General features: G+C 35.8%; 1 protein-coding gene across 2 annotated transcripts in view; it reads left to right on the forward strand.

The window, feature by feature from the left end:
• fibcd1b (fibrinogen C domain containing 1b) overlaps positions 1–23,055 on the forward strand; it is a 171,570-nt gene that overhangs the window by 102,417 nt on the left and 46,098 nt on the right. For both annotated transcript variants that reach the window (XM_028463541.1, XM_028463542.1), the window contains one exon: positions 11,801–11,897. In XM_028463541.1, the coding sequence (XP_028319342.1) occupies positions 11,801–11,897 (97 nt within the window). The remainder of the gene's footprint in view (positions 1–11,800; positions 11,898–23,055) is intronic.

Here is a 23,055-nt window from a genome sequence, read left to right on the forward strand (position 1 = left end):
GTTGAAAACTGTGAAACATTTCCATTTATTTGATTTTAAAGGTAGAACTAGATTTTGGATATGAAAACAGTGTTACTTTAAATTGTTGCTTTTAGACTATAAACATGTCACAAAAGTGACATGTTTCCGCAGTGTTAGAAACTTTAATGTACTTTACGCTATAATTTTTTTGAAACGCTGAGGCACCAAACTTTTCATTATCTGTGTTGTCCAAACGTTGTCAGAGATGGTTCTTGTTTGTTTATTATCGCTCCGTCTTTGCCCAATAGTTCCTGCTTTTATCTTCTTTAAAACATGCAGGCAACGGGGAAACCAATGTGATTCTAATCCTAAAGTCCTGTTTGGATTTTCAAAGAACATCCACAACCTTGGTTTAGGATCTACCTTTGTGAACTAAGTTTTATTATTTTTCAAAAATCTCATTTTAGGGAAGTATTAATGGGAAAAATCACCCCTTTTCCCCCCCTAAGCTTTAAATGGACGATGTTGGCACTCATGCGTGAGAGACAGGGAAATAGAGAGAAGAGTTGTTCAGAGTTTGTGCTGCTGTGCTGGGAGCACATCTGTCTTTCTCATAGGATTAATAAAACGTTCACAAACAGATGTTTGCAGCACCCTTTTAAAGATTGTGCAGATTGGTGCAGATTTATTATGAGGATTTAGATCAGTTTGTGTTGAAATATACATATATTGTCAGCATTACTAACAATTCAGTTTTGGATTTATTCTTATTAGCCTCAATTTGTGCTTAATTTACCCTATCATTATCACTGGGGTCAATTTGACCCCATTCAATGTTTTTCATTCATATTTCATGAATTTTCCTAATGGGTACAATTGATTACGCATAAAATTATCATGACAATATTTTTCAATGTGCTGAACACATAATGCACACATTGGTGTTCATCTGGGGTCAATTTGACCACAAGCTGTTTTAGCTGTGTAAAACTGTTCAGTCTGTGTGTGACCCATGTATGACTACATCATCAGCCTTACTAACAATTAATTAACGCTTAATTTACGCCTCCTATTTTTCCTTGGGGTCAATTTGACCCCATTCAATGTTTTTCATTCAAAAAAATAATAGTTGACTTAATTTTTTTTTAATTCATATTTCATGACTTTTTCTAATTTGTTAAGCACCATTGATTAAGCATAAAATTAATGATATTTTTTCAATGAGCTGAACACATATTGCACACATTGGTGTTCCTCTTGGGTCCTTTTGACCCCAAGCTGTTTTAACTGTGTAAAACTGGTCTGTCTGTGTATGACTATATTGTGAGCAGTACAAACAATTAAGTTTTGGATTTATTGTTATTAGCCTTGATTTACGCTTAATTTAACACACCTATTATCCTTGGGGGTCAATTTGACCCCATGCATGTTTTTCATTCAAAAAAACAATTGTTAAATTATTGCATTATTTATGTATTCAACAAATAAACAATAACAAAGTCCCTGACTCAAAAATTTAGTCAACAATTCTCTGAAAATCATTTTCTGGAGGCAAATATCTCTGGGGTCAGATTGACCCCTTGGGTAAATGGTGTTATAGTAATATTTGAGGATAATAGGAGGGTTAAATAGCAGCTAAAGTTGTAAGTCACGTTCTGCGTCACCTCAATGTCTGGTGTTTAACTCTCCTATTGTCGTTGGGGTCAGTTTGACCCCATCCAATGTTTATCATTCATTTTTTTTTTTGCTTCATATTTCATAATTTTTTTCCAAATTTGATGCAAACATTTATCATGATGATATTTTTCAATGTGTGGAACACATGTTGCACGCATTGGTGTTTCTCTAGGGTCGAATTGACTTCAAGGGTAAAATGTGTTGTATGTATTTGAGGATAATCGGGGGGATAAATATTGGACTGACTTCTTCCTTGTTGTGTTTATTTATGTGTCTTTTGTTTTGTGTTTGTAAATAAGTAAAAGTCAGATTATAGCTGTTTGAGTAGGTTATCTTCAGGTAGCCAGTTCAGTATAGTTAAGAAACATCTGCTGCTAAAGTATCCCACATATGAACATAGTGTGTTCACGGAGCAGAAATAGCAGGAAGCTAGCAAGTTTTTGGCCCTTTTCCCATGTTCCACCCAGCACATGCCAGATTGTAAATCTCCCGGAATCAGCTTTGTTGTGCTCGTGTTGATTCTCCCTTGTTTTCTGCTCTGTCAGTCACAGTGTCCGTCTGTGCAGGCTTTCCAGTCGCTGACAGAAAACCTGCTGAAGAGCTTAAGGCAGCTTGTTAAGTAGCCTTCATCTACTGCAGAGATTACAGGGGGCTTAATGCCATCACGCCGATGCACAAGCTCAAGAGCAAATGTTGGGTGACACTTCTTTTTTTTTTTTTTAACGCTCTTCTTTGACCATCGGGCTTGAACGCTTGCTTCAGGTTCACCTACAACCAGGACGCGGAGTTTGGGGCGGGGTCAGGGGAGGATTACCCCCCCCTCTAGTGTTCAAAAGTTTTCATTATTTTCCCAAATGAATCAGAAAAAATAAAATTCTTAATATAATGCACATAATATACAATTTTTTTAAGTGACATAAAACACAGTGACTATACAAACTGCAGTATATATGGATTCATTTGTTGTTCTTTTAAAAATACAAGTTATGTTTTGGGCTTAAGTCATGTGACCATCATCTTCGCCCACCAAATACTTCTGTTGTGGGTTAAATCTGGTCTTTGCTTCTTTAGCCTCGATTTAGTCCAAAAAAGTTGTTTAAATTGGGAGGGGGGGTTTGGACTGCCTAATTTGGTCCAACTGTAGTACCAATATAGTCGTTAAAATGTGGTTATTATTGGACTGTCCAACATAGTCCGATTTTAGCCCAAAAAAAGTTGTTTAAATTGGCTTAATTTTTTGGACAGTCAAAATTGTTCCAAATTCAGTTCTAATATAATTGCTGAAATTAGGTCATTGTTGGACCATCCAACGTTGTCCAATCTTAGCCCTTCTTTAGTCATTGAAATTGGGGGGATTTGAAATTTAGTTGTCATTGGATTATCCAACTTGGTCAAGATTTAGCACATTTGGTCCAAGTGTGGCCCAAAAATAGTCATTGTAGATAGGACTTATTTGGTGTAAGTAGCTGAACAGTTTGACTAAAATGGGCCAAAATCAGTCAAGATTGGCCAAAAATTGGCAAATAAAGAGGAACCAGGTGATATGTAATGGCAAAGGGTAGCTTGAATGAGCAAAATGTGGCAAACAATAGTGAAAAAGGGCCAAAATGTGGAACAAAAACAGGCAAAATATAGGGAGAAAGGAAACAAGTGGTACTGATTGGGCATGAAAAGTGGCAAAAAAAATAATAAAGAAAGAAAGGACAAAAATTGGATAAAAGTGTGAAAAAGAACTTGCAAAAATTGACAAAAACATGAAAAAAGGGATATTTATTGGCAAAAGTAGCTAATGTCTGAAACAAGTGTCAAAAGGGTCAAAAATGGGACAAAGGAAATAGGTGTTATGGACAGAAAATGCCAGGGCTGAATTTTTGTCCACCCCTGGTTACAACCATATGTTTTCTTGAGTAACTGTTTTTCTGTTTTCTCCTTCCAACTTTTTCCATAGTTTTTCTGACAAGCTGACAAGTGATTTTGTAGTTCAGGGCTGAATTTTTGAGAAAAACTGTCATTGTGTTCCTTAAGCTGAGGTGGAAGAACACAGGGGGCATTTAACCGTTCAACGCACAGTTTACGACACAGACATGCTGAAAAAAACATGTTACAGCCTCCACCAGCCTTCCTGCTTTAAGGAGGATTTTTTTTAACCTCTCCTTCCACCTTGAAGAGAAATCAGCCTCACATTCATTGGAATAATGACTCAGACCATGGTTATTGTGATTCACATTCAAATATATCAGCAATTCACATGATTACATCATAAAGGCTTAAAAAAACAATAAAGGAAGCATAGTTTAATCCACCAAAAGTGTATTGCAGTGTTTGAATAATCCATGTGTTTCTTTGTAAATCCAAAATACCATTTTAATTTGATATTAATTTTTATATCTCAAAGTTTTTGATATGCCGACACGTGTTTTGTATAGAATTATAAATTATGACAACTTTAATCTGGAAATAATACGACTTTAATCCAATAAAATGATGACTTTATTCTCATAAAATTGAGACTTTATTCTCAAAATATTATGACTATAATTTTGTAGTGTCCATATTTATTTTATTTTTAATGTGGTCCTAATATGCCATCATACAATATTTTTTAGACTGGAGCTTTTTTTTTCCTGATCTAATGCAACAAAAATATGTTTACATAATTGTGTAAATTGATTTTTTTAATTGATTTGAAACTTTTGTTTTTGTTTTAATATCTTTTGAAATTTAAATAGAAAAAAAAAATGTGTATGTGTCAAATTTAGGTGTAAAATAGGTTCTGATTTTTTATATGAATTATAGAAAAATAAATAAATAAATAAATTTAAAAAAAAAAAATATATATATATAAATATTCAGATTCCAAAAACGTTTTTTAAAATCAATAAATGTCTGTTAAGTAATTTTTGTGATTTGATTTATTGAATTTATTTCATTTTCAATGACATTGAAATTGAGAAAATGTAATATTATTATATATATACTGTATATATATATATATATATATATATATATATATATATATATATATATATATATATATATATATATATTTTTTAAATACAACAGTATAAATGGGGTGAAAAAAGGCAAATACTACATTGGGATGATTAAAAAATCTTATATTAAAAAATACACCGATAGGAAAAGAATTGCATGAATTTAAAAAACTTTGATGAAACCAAAATATTGTATTTATTTTTTCACATTGGGCAAACGTAAACTTAACGCGTGATAGGTATCTTAAATTTTATTTATTCAACCAGTGTCTAATTATTTCCGTTTTATATATGCAGCTGCCATGTAAAAAAAAAAAAAAACATAATTAGAAAGCCTTTTCTTATTGTCAAAATAACTTTAAATTCACTAACTTGCTTTCTTTTCACCATATGGCAGCTGAGCTACAATCATTTCTTTGCTTCTTCCTACCCTTGATGGAGCAGCTCTTTTTTTTTTTTAAAGGATGAGTATTAAGGTTGTTTAGTAATTTATCATTAGTAAGTACGTATTTAAACGCTTAAAAAAAAAAGAAAAGCGTATTCATATCAGTTGCTCACGGACAAAATGACATTTGTTTACCTGCTCTACTCACCCTGACATTTAGTTATTACAGCAATTTAATACAGTTTAGCCATTAGAGATCTACAATGTGTTCTTTCCTGCTCCAATCTGGGCTAAAAGGGGGAAAACTAGCTATAATTCTACCAGAAATAACTGTGATCTTAATCAAAATGTTAAAAAATAAATAAAGGCAGTGATGTATCTATTGCTGAACTGTGTAAAAGACTTTTTTAAGTTTTCTTTTTTTTTTTTTTTTAAACAGCCATTTATTCTCTTGTGTTGAGATGATCACATTATTATTAGGGCTATTCAGTGCTGGGATGAGTAATGTGCTGCTTCACTACCGAGACATTCTGAGTTTTAACCCCGGTGTCCTCACTCTGCCTGTATATTTTAAGAGCGTCTAGCTTTCTAAACTTAAGGAGTATTTTCTACAGTTTACATTTAATCATGCTCAATGTGAGCATTTAGGTAGGATAAAGGAGGACATTAAAATAAGCATTGGTTACCAGAGGTATAAGGATTACTGACGTGTTCTACTGAAGTAGAAATACTGTTACTTGATTGAAATTGTACTCAAGTACAAGTAAAAAGTTGTTCAAATAACTACTCAAAGTAAAAGTTACTAGTTACTTTCACATCCCACGTTTATTTTTGGTAATAAATATTGCATCCCTAATATCCTCAGACACATTTTACTTGACAACTAATACAGCTTGGGGTCAAAATGACCCCAGAGGAACACTAATGTGTACAATATGTGTTCAGCACACATAATTTTATTTTTAATCAATTATACCCATCAAATTAGGAAAAGTCATGAAATATGAAGCAAAAAGTCAACTATTATTTTTTGAATGATAAACACTGAATGGGGTCAAATTGACCCCAATGATAATAAGAGGGTTAATTTATTTTCTATAAAGGCACCTGTATAAAATAAAAAGCTTTGTCGTTCGCTATTCGCTAAATAAAGACACCTTTGGAGCTATGTTGGCATTTTTTGGGTTAAGTGGAGGGATCTAGTGGGGTTGTGGTTGTGGTAATGACAGCCCTATGTATAAAACAATTACTGATTTAGAAACATACTAAAAAAAGTACTCATAAAAGCAACTCATTTACAGTAACGTGAGTACTTGTAATTCATTACTTTCACCTCTTTTGGTTATATGGGTTTTAGGGGTGTGCCAAAATATCGATACGACGATTTATCGCAAGGTTTCATCTCGCGATACGTTATCGATTCACTGCCGCCAAACATTGTTTTATTTAATTTTATATTGCAACATACAAGACATGACAAAAACTATGTATATATAAATAAAAAAACATGATACACAGCGATAATGCAGTACATACACAGGACAATGAGACAATAGGTGAGGAGTGGATATTTACAAATTGTGTGCGTGTGTGCGTGCGTGCGTGCGTGTGTGTGTGTTATACACTTTGTTACTTGTCTGTCGTTTGTGTGAAATTGGGTAGATGAAGTAGCAGTAGACGAATTCTGAATTTCTCCAATGACACAGATATCGTAATATGTCGTGGATGAAATTTCCTGTGATATATTGATAATAGTGTTATTGTGAAGAAAAAAAAAATGTAGTCATCGTATCGCGAGGCACCTGGCGATACCCAGCCCTAGTGGCTTTGCTTCCTGTATAAGATACAACACAGCATGTGCAGTTTGTGGAAACCATTTCCATTTGAGTTGATCTCAGAATGTGTCGCACATAGATTACGATATCCAACTGCACCCTGACTGTGTCACAATCTGAGTATTTTCTCCACATGTGAGGGTGAAACGTCACCTGCTTTACACCCACATTGGACAAGTTAGCTCCTGACCTTGACAGAAACAACTTTGATGTCACGTACATCCCTCAAGCCAGACTCAGTGTGTAAGGATTTATCATTGGGGGCGTTAAGCTGCACCGTGTGTGTGTGTGTGTGTGTGTGTGTGTGTGTGTGTGTGTAGGGGGAGAACACAAAGCAGCTAAGGCTTAATAAAACACAAGCTTATGCAGTGCAGTAAACAGTGCAGCTGTAGAGGTGCGTGTCTTACAGCGAACAGGGCCTGAGCTGGTGGATGACATTTGATTCCCTGGGAGTGAATGTTTTTTTAAAAAAGAGATGTTTTCCTGTCTTTTTTTTCTTCTTTCTTTCTTTCTTTTTTAAGCCCAACTGTTTCCAGCTCAAGGACAAACAGTCAGTTTTACATACTGAGTCAACAGTGTATGCCTTAAAATATGAAAATACCTACACAGTAACTCAGGTGGATATACTATGGGGTGTCGATTGTAATGCTAAAATAAAAAATCAACTTTTTGCAACATTTAGCAACAAACCATGTTTATTTATTTTTTCATGTTACTTTTGACCAGATTTACAGCAACATTTGTAAAATTTGTAATGTTTTTTTCTCATAAAAATATAATGTCAATGTTAAATCTAAACTTTAAATCTAAATGTTAAATATTTAATATAAATATAAATATTACATTTAAATAGAAAAGTTAAATAGAAATCTAAATGCTAAATTTTGAATATAAATCTTGCTCATTCATGTGAATGAGCTTTTTTTTGGTACTTCAGGTGAATTTGTATATTAGCTAAATACTTGTCAACCGTGACATTTATATTTGACTTTTATGATTTACATTTAAGATTTATATTTTACATTTAAGATTGACATTTAACATTTAGATTTAATATTTACCATTTAGATTTTAGATTAAACATTTAAGCTTTACATTTAACATTTGGATTTAACATTTAGATATAACATGCTGATTTAGATTTAATAGTTAGCATTTAGATTTAGATTTAAGATTTACATTTACCATTTAACATTTACATTTAACATTTAGATTTAACATTTAGATGTAACGTGCAGATTTAGATTTAATATTTAGCATTTAGAGTGAGATTTAACATTTAAGATTTACATTTAACATTTAGATTTAACATTGACAATGTATTTTCACGATTAAAAAACATCACAAATTTCAAATATTGCTGTAAATCTGGTCAAAAGTAACATGAAAAAAATTCACATGTTTTTTAAACATTGTTTGTTGCAAAAAATTGCTGTTTATTTTAGCATGTGCAACTTTACAGTCGGCACCCCATAATGTACTGGTTTGCAGACAAATACACATCCAGTGCAAACATGTAGAATAAACTTAAATCATTAACTGAAGTCTGAAGTCATATTACCCACATATCGTTCCACCCTTGCAGATTAGCATTGAGGTTTGACTTACATTAACACCCACACACCAATGAGACCATTAGAGTCAACATGTAATTAAACCTTCTGCAGTATTTCAGCTCGTCGAGGAAAGCAAGGCCTGCGAGGCAGTCGTAGTAATCCTAATCTAAAGTGAACTCACCAGTTAACCTGCTGCTTGAAGTCACCACAGGCCTTTTTTTCCAAGAACTTTACACATTATTCACAGTAGCAGGTCAATGTTGGAGCCTGGGCGTCCTGGTTCTTCTTCATTAGTAAAGACAGGAAAGCTGCCTCGAAGGTACCCTGCTGACTTTTAGTAAATAATCTGACAAAATTGAGTTTTTTTTCCTCCTAAGAGATGGAAAACAGATCTCTATGTCAATAAAAATGATCTTTGTTGTTACATGAATTGAGCAGATGTGCTTCTTAAATGTCAGATGGAGATACAATGAGTAAGCGGCCTGAAAGGGTAGGAACGTAATTATCTGTATTCTTAAACTGAACTATTAATTAGAGTAGATGTACTAGCTGCTTTCAATACAATGATGGGATAAAACATGTGACTCACTATACCAGGATGATTCTGGTTTGAACGAACAAAGGAAGGAAGAAGGGATGAACAAATGAAATAAGTGAATGAAAGAAGGAAGGAGCAAACAACCGAAGGAAAGACTGGAAGAAGAAACCAAGAAAAGAAGACTGAAGAAACAAAGGAAGAACTGAAAGAACAAATAAATAAAGGAACAAAAGAAGAAACAAAGGAATGAAGAATGGATCAAACAAACAAAGGAAAAAACAAAGGAGCAAGCTAGGGGAAGGAAGGAAGGAAGGAAGGAACGAAAGAACTAACAACTGAAGAAAAGACTGGAAGAAGAAAAGAAGAATGAAGGAAAGAACAAAAGAATGAATGAAAGGAAGAAGGGAAGGAAGGAATGAAGATTGGATCATATTAATGAAGGAAATAACAAAGGAACAAGCTAGGTGAAGTGAAGGAATGAAAGATCTAACAACTGAAGAAAAGACTGGAAGACTGAACAAAGAAAAGAAGACAAAGGAACAAACAACTGAAGTAATGACGGAAAACAGAACAAATAATGAAAGAACAAAATAACAAACAAAGAAACAAGCTTGAGGAAAGAAGGAATCGACGAAAGAGAGAAGTAACGAACAACCGAAGGAATGACGGAAGGAACGGACGAAGGCATCAGTGGTGCCCGTGGTCATTGGGGCACTCGGGGCAGTGACCCCCAAACTGGAGGAGTGGCTCCAGCAGATCCCAGGAAATACTTCAGACATCTCGGTCCAGAAAAGTGCAGTTCTAGGAACAGCAAAGATACTGCGCAGAACCCTCAAGCTCCCAGGCCTCTGGTAGAGGACCCCAGCTTGGAGGAAAAAAAAAGAAAAGAGACCGCCCACGGAGGGTGAGGAAGATTTTTTTTATATATATAAATATATAAATTTTTATTTATATATATATATATATATATATATATATATATATATATAAATTAACGGAGGAAGGAACTAACAAACAATAGAACAAACGACCAACCTACTGACCAACCGAATGAATACTGAAGCAACAACCAAAGGAATGAATGAAGGAATAAACAATTAAATGATAGATAGAAGGAAGGAGGAGAGGAACTAATGAACAAACTTGGGAAAATATATGAATGAAGGAAGAAAACTAAAGAAGAAAGCAGTAAACCATGAAAACCGATAACCAAGCAGTGCTAACTACATTTTTACTTTAGATTCCAACCATAATGTATTTATTTTGACTGAATTATAGGCTGTTTTCAAAATGTCACACTGTACTATGCACTACAAACTCAATGAGTATATACTGTCTACTATATAGTATGGGCTCTATTCTTTTCCCGTTTATTCAGAGTTGCTCCTCTGGTTTTATGTTTAGCTAGGCGCTAATGCTACTTTAATAGCTACAGCTTTGTTTTGATAGCATTTCTTACCTTGTATAAAACCTAATGTCCTCATTTGAAGCAGAATTCACATCAGGGCTAGGGGTTAGGGGTTATCTATCCGGATGTTGATGTTCCACTTTTTTGCAGCTCATCCTCTTCTGGGATCGTAATTCTCGCGCACTCAGTTTTTCCATACTATCTAATGTGAACGCACTACATATTAATCAGACTTAGTATGAGTCGTACGTTAGAGTTGGACTGGACAAACTTTACTTGTTTGAGAAAAACACATACTCAGAGATCATATAGCGTTATTATTTCACAAAGTGAATCATTCACTATAAATGCACTTATGAATTAATAAAAAATGGGAAACAGCCTTTTGCATTGAGCTGCTAAAAAGTTTTGCAGATGATCCAAATGACGATGTTAATTAAATCTAAATGTTGATGTAAAATATCTGCTCTATTACAGAAATAAAAAGGAATCCCATTAAAAGAGAAATGGTCTGTTTGAAGATTTAAGGAAGATCAACTTTTATGGAGAATGACTCACGATTTATGGATTAGAGGAACTCCGATGATGTGGATATGGAAATAATGAAACGTAATGACGATAGGGATCATAAACGAAATAACTTTGAATGGAGGCGATAGACTTTGATGGATTGAATATTTTACACAGATGTTGAAAGCAAACATGGTGCCATCTGGTACCTTGTTGTATGTTGTTGGGGGGATTAGTCATGCTGAATATAAACCGTCTCTGAGAATTTCCTTTTGTCATCCCAGCTTTAACGAAGCCCCCCAACAGTGAGTTCCAGCCTATTTTCCATCTGCCTGCTTTTTGTCCTCAGGAGCTGATTTCCAATTTTCCTTTATCCTCTGCCTCCGCGTCAGCACTTTTAATGCATCCTCTTCCACTGTCTGTTCGAAAATGTAAAGCATCATCAAACATAAGCTTTTTACATGACGTAACCTAATGGTTTTCTCAGTGGTTAATATTTCCCTTGTTTCCTAAATTGGAATTGCTCCCATAAAAAGCCCACGTCGTCTTCCACACAGCATTGATTTATAGGGTTTTTGTGTGAAATTTCTTTATATCACTGCGTATTTGGGATTATTACTTTACGAATGTTATCTATTTTTCTTTTGTGGGATTTCAATTAGGTGCTCAAATTTCACAGTGATTTGATTCAAAGTCAGTCGAGATTTAATGGATTCCTTTTATTATCTCGTGACAAATTGGCTTTTTAGTGGGAAAGAGCGTTTGCATTATTCATCCTGGTGGAAAGAGCAAGTATTTATCAAATGGTTTGTTTCACTTGTGGATGAGCTCAGTGTGTTGGTGGGTTCCTCACAGTGACTCATCACAAAAAGGATGAAACCCAGTGGGTGAGATGAGTCTCATGTGACCCCTGATCTCTCTTTGTCTCTGGCTGTAGGTGATTCAACGCAGGGAGGACGGATCGGTCAACTTCTTCAGAGGATGGGAGTCGTATCGGGAGGGATTTGGAAAGATCACTGGGGAGCACTGGCTGGGTAAGTAGCACAGATACTGTGTGTGTGTGTGGAAAGCTATCTGACCATAACTGTAATATCTGTATATACTAATATATTAGTACTCACATTTGGAGTACATGTACCAGTATAACAGTTGGAGTCAATTACATTTTTCAGTGACAAATACATTTTAAATTATCCATGTTCAATTACAATTCAGTTGCGATTAGAGTGTCCGGCATTTCTCTTGATTAAAATGAATATAGATAACCAGCCTGGGAATATACCTTACTTGTGTTACTTGTGTTGACCTAATCTATGTTATTAATATAAACTCAACAGTAATTTTGTTTGTACTTAAATGTGTTTAAAAATAAGTAAAGTAATTTGTTACATTTATACACCCAACCGTTAATCAGTAAATTATATATTTTTTTGTTTTAAAATGATCAACCGACATTTTAAAACTACAAAAAAATTAAATGACCAGACAACAATTAAATGCATCACATCATAGCCGACCAATCAGATTAATTGTAATGCACTGCACCATAACAGCATTTAATGGAGGTTATTTTCTCACTTTTAGAGTTTATAAATGTAGCTATAATTTGAGCCTGATAATATTTTTCATAGTTTTGAATTGAATTAAAGCAGAACTAAGTAACTTTCGCTTAGCGCTCCCCCTAAAGGTCTCTTTTGGTAATGTCACTGTCGTAAAAACTCCACACCCCCTGCTGTCTTCCCCACCCCACAGCTACTTGCTCTCCCAAGACAGTAGCAACCAATCACAGAAACATCCTAATACAACAGTGACACTAAGGGTGCTTTCACACATATAGTCCCATGTGACCATGTGAACAGTATGAGGAAGAGAGACAAGTCAAATAAAAGAATGATGTGGGAGTAATACGGAAGGGAGTGTGGAAATGTGTGTGATGTTTGTTTGTGTACTGACAAAGCGCCTCTGAAAATGGATGGATAGATATTTGTGTGTGTGTTGCCTGATGGAGCACTGGGTTCGCGAGTGTGTGCCTGCTGAGCTGTTACTGCATGGAGTTGCTCCGTTCCTCAGACAAAAGTCTTCTCTGCCTTTTTTTTTTTTTTTTGCTGGCTCCGCTAAGATATAAATTTGAGAAAAGTGAATTTGTAGGCAATCGTGTGCAGCCACATAATCTAGCATTAGTTTGTACTGGGCTGACGTAAAGCAGTACGTCTTGCCACCGGGTCAGACGCAGGGTTAGTTACGAGTGCTGTTTTCTGGCCAGAGACAGCAGGGGGAGATGAAAGACCCCCAATCACCCCATAAACACTTGTATTACCCTCACAGGGACTATGAAATGGATTTATTAAGGTGAAAAAATTACTTAGATCTGCTTTAATTTGTGTCATTTTATTAAAAATATAATTGTACATTTTGACAAACCTTTTATTTTATACAGATGCCTTTGTGGAAAATAAATTAAGTTCCAATTGATTTGATTTGGTCTCTTCCTTTTTAAGTTTCTACATGAGATGTTTAAAATAAACGTGGGGGTTGAAAGTAACTAGTAACTTTTACTTCAAGTATTATTTAATTGAGCTACTTTTTACTTGTATTTGAATATTTTATATATTACCTACTTGTACTTCTACTTGAGTAGGTTATTCTGACTTAAAACAATCGGAATTAAAGTGTGCAAATTGAGGAAAACAATCACCAGGTATAAATAGTGATATTACAGCCAGTACGGGGACGCATTTACTCCGCCTCCGGGTCCTAGTGCCAGCCGTCCAGTGAAGCCTGTTCCGTTTACCGCGTTTACCGATGTCTGTGTGTGTTTAATAAGTCTGTGTGTGTCCGTGTGAAAGCATGTTTATGCTTCCGTTCATTCACTCTTTTCATTATATCCATGTATTCTGAGACTCTTATTAAATGGTCTCGGCTGGAGTCCGGGCCGCCGCCATCTTGGATTATGTCGTCACCAGCGCATCATCGCCGCAAGTCGTGCAAGCGCAGAACGACCCGAATTACCTTAAAAAGGAATTAAGCTAGTTAAATGTTTAAAAGAAAGAGGAATGATCTAAATCGGAATAAACCAGCCACTTAATTCGGATTTAGGTTTAATGCGGAATTAAATTAGCGTTAGGAATTAAGTGTTTACATGGTCAGTTTAAAGAGGAATTAACTTTTATTCTGCTTTAAAGAGGAATTAGAGCTCCCATGTAAATGTGGCCATTGAGTATTTCCTACCCTGTGTGTTTGGAGATGGTCTGATTCTGTAAATGTAGAATAATAGACTCTTTACTCAAGGTCATCCATTGTCAATGACCGTTTAAAGGCAAAAACTATCATTTTATCAACAACATAATGACAGCCAGTGTTGCATGAGGTCACCATATGGGCTCAAAGCAGAGAGAGAAGAAGAAGAAAGCAAAGTGAAGGCAAATAGTAAAACACTTATTGGAGGCAGATGATAAAGAGCCACCTGGAGAGAGACAACAAACGATTAGATGGTTTTGGCCCCACGTATCATCAGGAAGCCTTTAAAAGTGGGATTACTGTGACAGAAACGACTCCCTGCTGGAACACGCACAAAGAAAAGTGCAGTGCTTTCAACTCGGAACCACGACAAAAAGCCAAAAAAGAGCAACAATTAAAACACATTTTTGTTCTCTGGCACTTTAGCTTTACACGTTAATAGTTGATCTCATTTGTCTGTTTTTAACCTCGCAGTTTTCCCATGTTAGCCAACAACAGATTTTTATTTTATTTGTCATTTCTCTCAAAGAGTGTGTGTATTCAAATCCGATCATTTGTTGCCCGTGAACGTGATACTTAATAAGTGTGTGTTTCTCCTCTAATTTAATGAGCAAAGGAAAGGATGCCAGAAAAAAGATGTGAATTCAAGTGTGAAATTGTCAACTTATTGAAAGCCAAATGCGCTGTCTTCACACCGCTCATTTATTAAATGCACCAAAATGTTCTTTTCAACGCCATTTATTGTTCTTTGCAATCATTGTTGTAGCTCTAAGACAACGTTTTCCAGTGAAATGTATCACATGGGAGAGGTTACAGGTGAAGCAAGACAGAGTCACGCTCAGGTTATTCCAGGAAGTTAAGGAAATCTTCACAAAAACCAAATGTATGTCTTGCAGTGCATGTATTATGTGCTACATTTACACTTTTTTCACATACTTGCATGTATCATGTGCTTCTAGCTTATGAAATTGGATTTTAAAGGTTGTAGAGTTATTTGCTTTGCTTTTAAACTCAGGGATATAGGAGAACATGCAAACTACACAAAAAGATGGTTTCCCCCAAGGTTTGATTTTGAGGCAGGTTTGAGATTTTGATTGGTAAAAGTGTGCTTGTAAATGGACTAGATTTATATAGCGCTTTATCCCCACACTGAAGCAGTCTCAAAGCGCTTTACATATCAGCTCATTCACCCAATCACTCTCACATTCACACACCAGTGGGACAGGACTGCCATGCAAGGAGCTAGTCGACCACTGGGAGCAACTTAGGGTTCAGTGTCTTGCCCAAGGACACTTCGACACATAGTCAGGTACTGGGATCGAACCCCCAACCTCTCGATCAGAAGACGACCCTCTACCACCTGAGCCACGGTCGCTTGTATTAAAAAAAAAAAAAAGTATTTTGAAAACATTAACATGTTGTTCTTAATGCTGCAGTATGTAAATTTGTGAGTTTCACTCGTGTACGCTCCAACTGTGGAGCTCTTAGAGACTTTTCTTTTATCAATAGAGACTAGTGACGGATGTAGAGACTTTATCTTCTGTTATTGGAGGGTTTTTTGATGTTTTAGAGACTCTGACATGAATGCACGTATTACTCTGTAATTGGTGTTCTAAGCTGCCGTAAGCCCCTCCCCCGCCACCCAGATCCTAGTTGCAGGTCAGAGCAGACCGACACCACTCCATGTCCAGACTGCAAATTAATTGACACCTTGGATTTATATATCTTAGATTGCAATGCAATAATACAATATTATCAAAGGTTAGGATTATTTTTTTTTTACCAAATGAAGCCAAAAAAATGTACATACTGCAGCTTTAACTAGTCCTGCAAAAAAATAATAATAATAATAATAATAATTGAAACTCCAAATTAAGACTCATAAAGATGTTTTTACGGTCATTTTTTTTTTTTTGCATCTACATAATCTGCCTTACTCCTTCTGAACAAACGAAGGCCACATTGTCACAAATTGATGCAGTGAAATCTGTGAAGTTGAAGCTGGTGAAACAGACATTAGTAAGAACTTCTCCAGACATCACACAATGTGGCTGTGATGACAACTCATCTTTTGAACTTCAGGAAAATCCACACATAAAGGTTGAGTGAGAAATCATGTTTGTGTGGAGCGTAGGTTGTTTTGGTTTTTGATGGGATTCAAACCAACAACGCATTCCTAAAAGCTAAATTTAAAAAGTGCTATACAGTTATAGTTCTTAACCATAATCCAAAACTTTACTTCTTTTTGTTTTTTTTTTTTTCTTTTTTCATCTTGTGTCATTTTGTATTTTTTTGTTGTTGGTTTGTGTTTTTGGAGTCACTTTGTGTATTTGTGTTATTGGAGAGTTTTCATTTTGTTGTGGTTTTGTATAGTTGTCTGTCATCCTGTGTACTTTTGTCGTTTTCTAAGTTTTTCTCTCATTTTGTGTGATTTTGGAGTCAATTTGTGTTGTAGCAGGAGTCATTTCTGTGTATTTTTGACGTTTTCTCTACTTTTTCAGTTATTTTTCTGTATTTTTGTTTTCGTCTCTGAGTTTTTGGCACCAATATTGGGTATTTTTCTGTTTATGGGGGCTGCATGTCTGGTCTAAGATCTTTAATTTGGTATAACATCATCAGTCCATTTAGTGTTTCACAAGTTTCTAACATGAAATCTGACTTTTTGGTTTTAGACTTAGTCTCTCTGGTAATTGTCATCTATAGTTGATAATGTTTTGTCGGGTTTATGTGGTTTAATAGAGATCGAGATCTCTTCGTTGACCCGAGGCAATTACAGAAATAAATATGTAGTAAAGTGTGGCTGGGGTGCCAGCTCCAGGTCCTAATGGTAATGCTGGGAGAACGTGGTGGGGAATATGGAAAGCTTGGGATTGAACAGACTGCATTTGAATGAGCCAGCGCTGCAGGTTACTTCATTCAGGTTGTGCTGTTGTCTCGTCACGGGGGTTGTCATCGATTATCCTCGGGGCAAAAATGAAAAATGTATTCATGCTAGCATGTAGCTGCAAAAAATATTAATTGTGGCAGCTGCTTCTTCTTTTTTTACCAGTATTCCTTACAGCTGCCAACCAGTACTTTAAGCAAAACAGACACATTTTAATTCTAGTCAGTGCTGGATTTGTTGTTTGGAAAGTGATCAAAGAGGTGAGATATGTGGGTGTAGCAGGTATATGAATATATGTGAAACCACAATTATTATTAAAGGCAAATTCCCACTTTAGCTTATACAACATGTAGAATAAGATTGAAACTAATTAATTCCTTATCTGTATAGCATAAAACTGTGCCTTAAATCAAGAGGATTTGTATTAAAATGTATTATTATTATTGTTATTATTATTATTGAATAATGCTACGTTAATGCTAATGTGAGGCTATGTTAATGTTTAGCTAATTCTGTTAAGCTAATGCTAGTTAATGCTATTGCTAGGTTAATGATAATGCTAGCTAATGATAGGTTATTGCAGATGCTAGCTCATTTTAATGTTATGTTAAGCCAATATAAGGTTAATGCTAGCTAATGCTATGCTACCTAATGATATGTTAATGCTAAGCTCATGATATCTAATGATAATGCTAATGCTAGGTTAATATCATTGTTATTGCTTGCTAAATTAATACTAATACTATGCTAATGCTATGCTAATATTAATGTTATGCTAATGCTATACTGTTATGCAAATGTTAAGCTAATGCTAAGTTAATAATAATGTTAATGCTGGCTGATGCTAGGATAATGTTAATTCTAGTTAATGCTATGTGAATGCTAAGCTAATTGTTGGTTAATGTTAATGTAAAGTTAATGCTAGATTAATGCTAAGCTAATGCTAATGCAGTTTCCAACGACACGGGCCTTGACCTGCATCCTCACTTGCATTTTCTTCAAGAAATGCCAATATTTTAATTATTATTATAGTGTTTTTATTTATTTTGATACAAATATTATTGAACACGTTAAATATTTTCCAAAGGTGAAAGCCTGACGAACTGGGTCAGTAGATTTTCTCTTACTATCAAATGTTGTTTTGACACCTGGTGGCTGAAGCTGATGTATATGTCTCCCTGTAATAATATAGGTCTTGAAACAGTTTATTTTGCTCCCACTGAGACTAACCCAGTTTTCCAGATGTCCTCTTACAGTAACAAAGGCTGGAACAATGAACGCTGCTTTCAAAACCAGCAGTAAAAGAAATGCTCTTTTGTATTGTCCCCTCCTTTGTTTCCTTAAACTGTGCCTTTAAGACAGCAGGTATATAAAAATAATGTCTAAACAAACCCAATGATGTCACATTGAGAATTATATGTAAAACCTTTTTTTTTTTTTTTTTGCTTTGGGGTGTTGTTTTGATGATTTTGTTAGAAAAACAGAGATATGTATATTTAAATATTGAATTAAAACAGATTTAATCCAATATTGAGACTTGTGTAAAATTAGTATTTTTTTCAAACACATGCTAACCCAGTATTATTGGCAAAAAAAAAAAAAAAAAAAAAACAAGACAAAAATAGAAAATCACTTATCAGTGAAACATGAGCAGCCAAATCAAATTATGTAAATATAGTATCTGTTTTTTTTCAGCAGAGGAAAGTGACATTTCTTGCAAGTATTGTCCCTCATGAGCTTAGGAAATAATCTAAATATTACTCTTTGAACTTATTTCTTATCTGAGCTTTATTCTGCTCCCAAATGCAATACTATATGCAGTCAAACATATATTATACTGACAGAAGACGTGATGCCATTTATTACAATATGGGATAAATTAAGCAGTAAGATAATAATAATAATAATAATAAAAAATGTGTTCTTAAAGGGATCCTACACTGTTTTTTAAGAATTTGGTCTAAAATCTTTGAAATGTACTTATTATAAGATATATGCCTAACACAACGTATTATTGTGCACCGTATTAATTTGGTTGCCTTTTAAAAAAAACAGTTTGTGATTACTCGCTAACTTCAGCCATCGGAGCGTCAGCCTCACACTGTTTAAGGGGAAAGTAAAGGTGCCTTAGGAGAGCTCTTCTTCTCTGCTTCATTGTCTCATACAAAACCGCAGAGTTGGAACTATCGCCCCATATGGTCTCAGATTTTTTTCTATGTTCTTTTGATGAACAAAAGAGGTTTAAATCGGCTTCTTTTACTTTTCTTGATTTTAGAGAGCGAACAAAAGCAGCACAAAGTGTCATTTTGACCAAAAAAGCTGCTAAATGAACTAAAAAGCTGCTAAATTATTTAAAAATCAGGCTGAATGTTTCACTCCAATAGAAAACAATGGGATATATTAATGGCCCCTGAACCAAAATGAGTTTGACACCCCAGCTTTAATAGTTGCAGTTGCCAAGTGTTGAAAATGTATCAGGATGGTGGATGTCGGGGTATTTCATCACAGCTGCTCCAGTGTTGTGTCTGAGAGTTATTGGTGTGTAGCTTCTGCTTATTGATGCACATTGGTAGCGACAGCTGTCCACTCTGTGTCAGATGGAACAGATAAAGCACTGTGGCTCAGGGAGATGCTAGTGCTACTGCTGTAGATGCTGCTGCTGATAGAACGTAACAGGCAGGTTGCTAATCAGTGTTTGCCCACACTTGCTACTCTGTGTGTAATGGATCCAGTATTGGCAGCAGAAGCTCAAGGTAGAATGTTGTGATTATGAGTTTGGTGGCGACTCCCCCCAGTGCAGCTGTGTCTACAGATGTAGATTACCTTTAGCGGTATGAGGGTGGTAGACATAAATTATGGTATCTGTCCATGTTTTGTGTTTCTAGGTAAAAAAAAAAAGAAAAGAAAAAAAAATATATAGAAAAAGCAGGGGCAAAGGAGCCCTGACCCCCCACCCCCCCTCCCAACCAAGAAGCACCCCAGACACACCCGAGAAAGCCCTAAGGAGCCGAGAACCCAGTGCACCCCGCCACTGACCTCAACCCCAAGGCTCACCACCAGCATCCACACCCCCACACCCAACCCCCCCAGGGGAGGGCCCAGAGAGCCCCCAATAGAGACCCCAATAGAGGAGACAAGGCACACGCCCAGCAGATGGCCAGAGTTGCACCAGACGAAACAGAAGCAGCAAAGCCAGCAGCCCGCCCAAGGACGACGACCACATCTCCAGCCACCTGGGGCACCAAGAGGACGCTGCAAGTCGCCCCGCCGACCCCCGGGCGCACTGACTGAGCCCCCCAGAGGGCCCCAGATCACCTTTTATTGATGCAGCCTTAGTTATTGCTAAAGTCATGCCTGATTGGGTTAGGGTTACCCACACACTCAAATTATCTTCACTCGTGCACATTTCACACTACTGACTCTACTGATATACACACTCCATGATATAAACATCAAATAGTCCCATTTGGCTTAATTTGATCTAGTTTAGTTTAATTTGGCATCATCTTGTTTGATTTGGTTTAATTTTGCCTCATGGGACTTAATTTGATAAAATTGGTTTATTTCAGTTTAATTTGGCCTAATCTGATTTAATTAATGGAATTCGAGTTAATTTGGTCTTACTTGGCACAATTGGGTTTACTTTCTTAGAATTGTAAGGTGAAATTGACCCCAGAGGAACACCAATGCTACAATATGCATTCAGCACATTGAAAAAATGTCTCCATGATCATTTTTTGCTTAATCAGTTGTGGAAAAGTCATGAAATATGAAGCAAAAAAATAAAAACAAAGTCAACTATTATTTTTTCATTCATGAACATTGACTCAAATTGACCCCAAGAATAATAGGAGGATTAATATTAGTTTGTATGTAACTGCAAGAAAATGTCAACACACTTACGCACTTACCGGTAACTAAAAAAATCTGAGTTAAGGTCCTATGACATTAGTTTTGTTCCTGAGAACTTCACAGTTGGTCTAAAAGCTGCTTTTTGTATCAGTGAAAGTTCGTAAAACGTGAAATCAAATCAACGCGCCTGTCTTGCACCCCATTCCATTAACGGTAAGCTCATTTATCCACAACAAAATATATTTCTTCCCTTCCATTCTTGCAGCCAGTGTTTACATCATGCCCCTAGCCTGGGTGAGGACGCCAACACAGCGGTTGGCTGCCCAGACAACCAATAGGAGCGCAAACACCCACAGTGTGTAACAGTTCTCCTTATTTCAGCCGATATATCTCAGTATCCTGAAGGCAGAATACGCACCTACAGTATTCACAGTCTGTTTCATTAGGCAAAAACAATGTCCTGAAAACATCCTGAAACATGATGAAAACGGGTAGAAATTTTCTAAACAAGCACAGATGAGCACATGGTGAGGTGTTAGAAACATGTTATTTCAGGGACAATTGCTTAACATACATTGGATTGGTTGAAGCAGACAAAGTTAAGAAAGTAAAGTGATTATTGTTCATAGGCGGAGCTTGAGATTCTTAAATTAAATTATTAATTAAATATATGGACCGTCTTTAGATTCTTGCCAACCACAATGTGTGTAACACAATAATGCCGTTTAACGGCGTTCAATAATGATAAAATCAGGCCAGTGCAGTGTCGCTTCACGCTTTACATTGTGAACAAGAATAGCACAACAGAAGAAGAACCAACCTAAAGTCTCAAAAGTTTGAGAGCATTTCACTGAAAACTTACTGTATACTACACACCTGAGGTAGAACCAGTGACGTGCCGTCAGGGTAGGCAAGGTAGGCAGTGCCTACCCAAGGGTGAATTGATATTTTGGTTATTTGTTTTAATTATCATATAATTATAAATTATTTATTTTTCCGTTTTCTCCGGAACAGAGGCATTTTCTCCGTGTTTCTGTGTTTCCAACACAAACAACGGATGTGCTGCTGTGTCATGAGATATATCTTGTTGACAGAGTATGGAGGCTATATAAAATAATTGTTTATGTTTCTTTAATGGTGTTTATGATGTTGATTTTGTTAGATGGCTAAATACTTGTTCATGTGGATCTTGTTGGGTTTCTTCTTTCTTATTATGAATTTTATATTTTGATAAGCGCTTTGATATGACTTTGTTGTAAATTGCTTTATACAAATAAAGTTGATTTGAATTGAATTAACACTTGACAGCAGAAACATATGAAATTGTCATTGGTGGTCTCGATTTGCAACGTGCCTACCCAACCCTAGTGGTCACGGCACGTCACTGGGTAGAACTAACGTCTGTGACATGAAACTAACAGTAATACATGCTTTACCTAAAATATATGTATATTATGTACATTATATAAAGAAATTTTGTTTTTTTTATGAATTTGGGAAAAGTGTAATGAATACTTTCAACCACTAGGTCAGATATGGTATACTGAATGGAGTCAGCGCCAGTCAATATTAAATGGGGAGGCATTAAGAAAACTGCGGGGGGCACAAAAACACTCCGCTCTGAGTAGTAAATAATAGTAAATGAGCTTTTAATGACAACCTAATGCTATATAAACACAGCCACAAAAACAAAGTTAGCTCGCTAAAATACCGCTGACCAAGTGGTCGCTACAGACACGGGCATCAGCAGACTCTGCTCCTCCCGACAGCAGACGTAGGTTTAAAATCCACTTTTTACGCCGTTGTTCTGAGCTTTTTACATTTCTCACCTTTGTTAACGTCAATTTTCGGTATTCTATAAAATCTCTTTTCCTTTTCTCGGTTAGAACGATTGGAGCAGCCGTAAACTACACAAAACATGAACATTTTGATGATTTCAGACGGCAGATTCTCAGGATTCACTTCCTGCCCTCCGTCAGAATTTAGCACTTTCACTTTGTCGCGATGCAGAAATGTGAGTGACGTCACATGAATCAACAGAGCAGCTCATAGACATATACACATTCTATCGGCTGATCCAACAACAGCACAAATGTAAAACAATTACACCACAGTATATTATATATATGGAGCAGACTCTCGTCTGCTGTCAGTGAATGGACACAGTCAGTAGTGATAGCCAATCAGATATGTTTGATTAAGACAAAGCTCCCCCTGTA

This window comes from Gouania willdenowi, chromosome 12 (genome assembly GCF_900634775.1).
Source record: "Gouania willdenowi chromosome 12, fGouWil2.1, whole genome shotgun sequence".
NCBI classification, from domain to species: Eukaryota; Metazoa; Chordata; class Actinopteri; order Blenniiformes; family Gobiesocidae; genus Gouania; species Gouania willdenowi.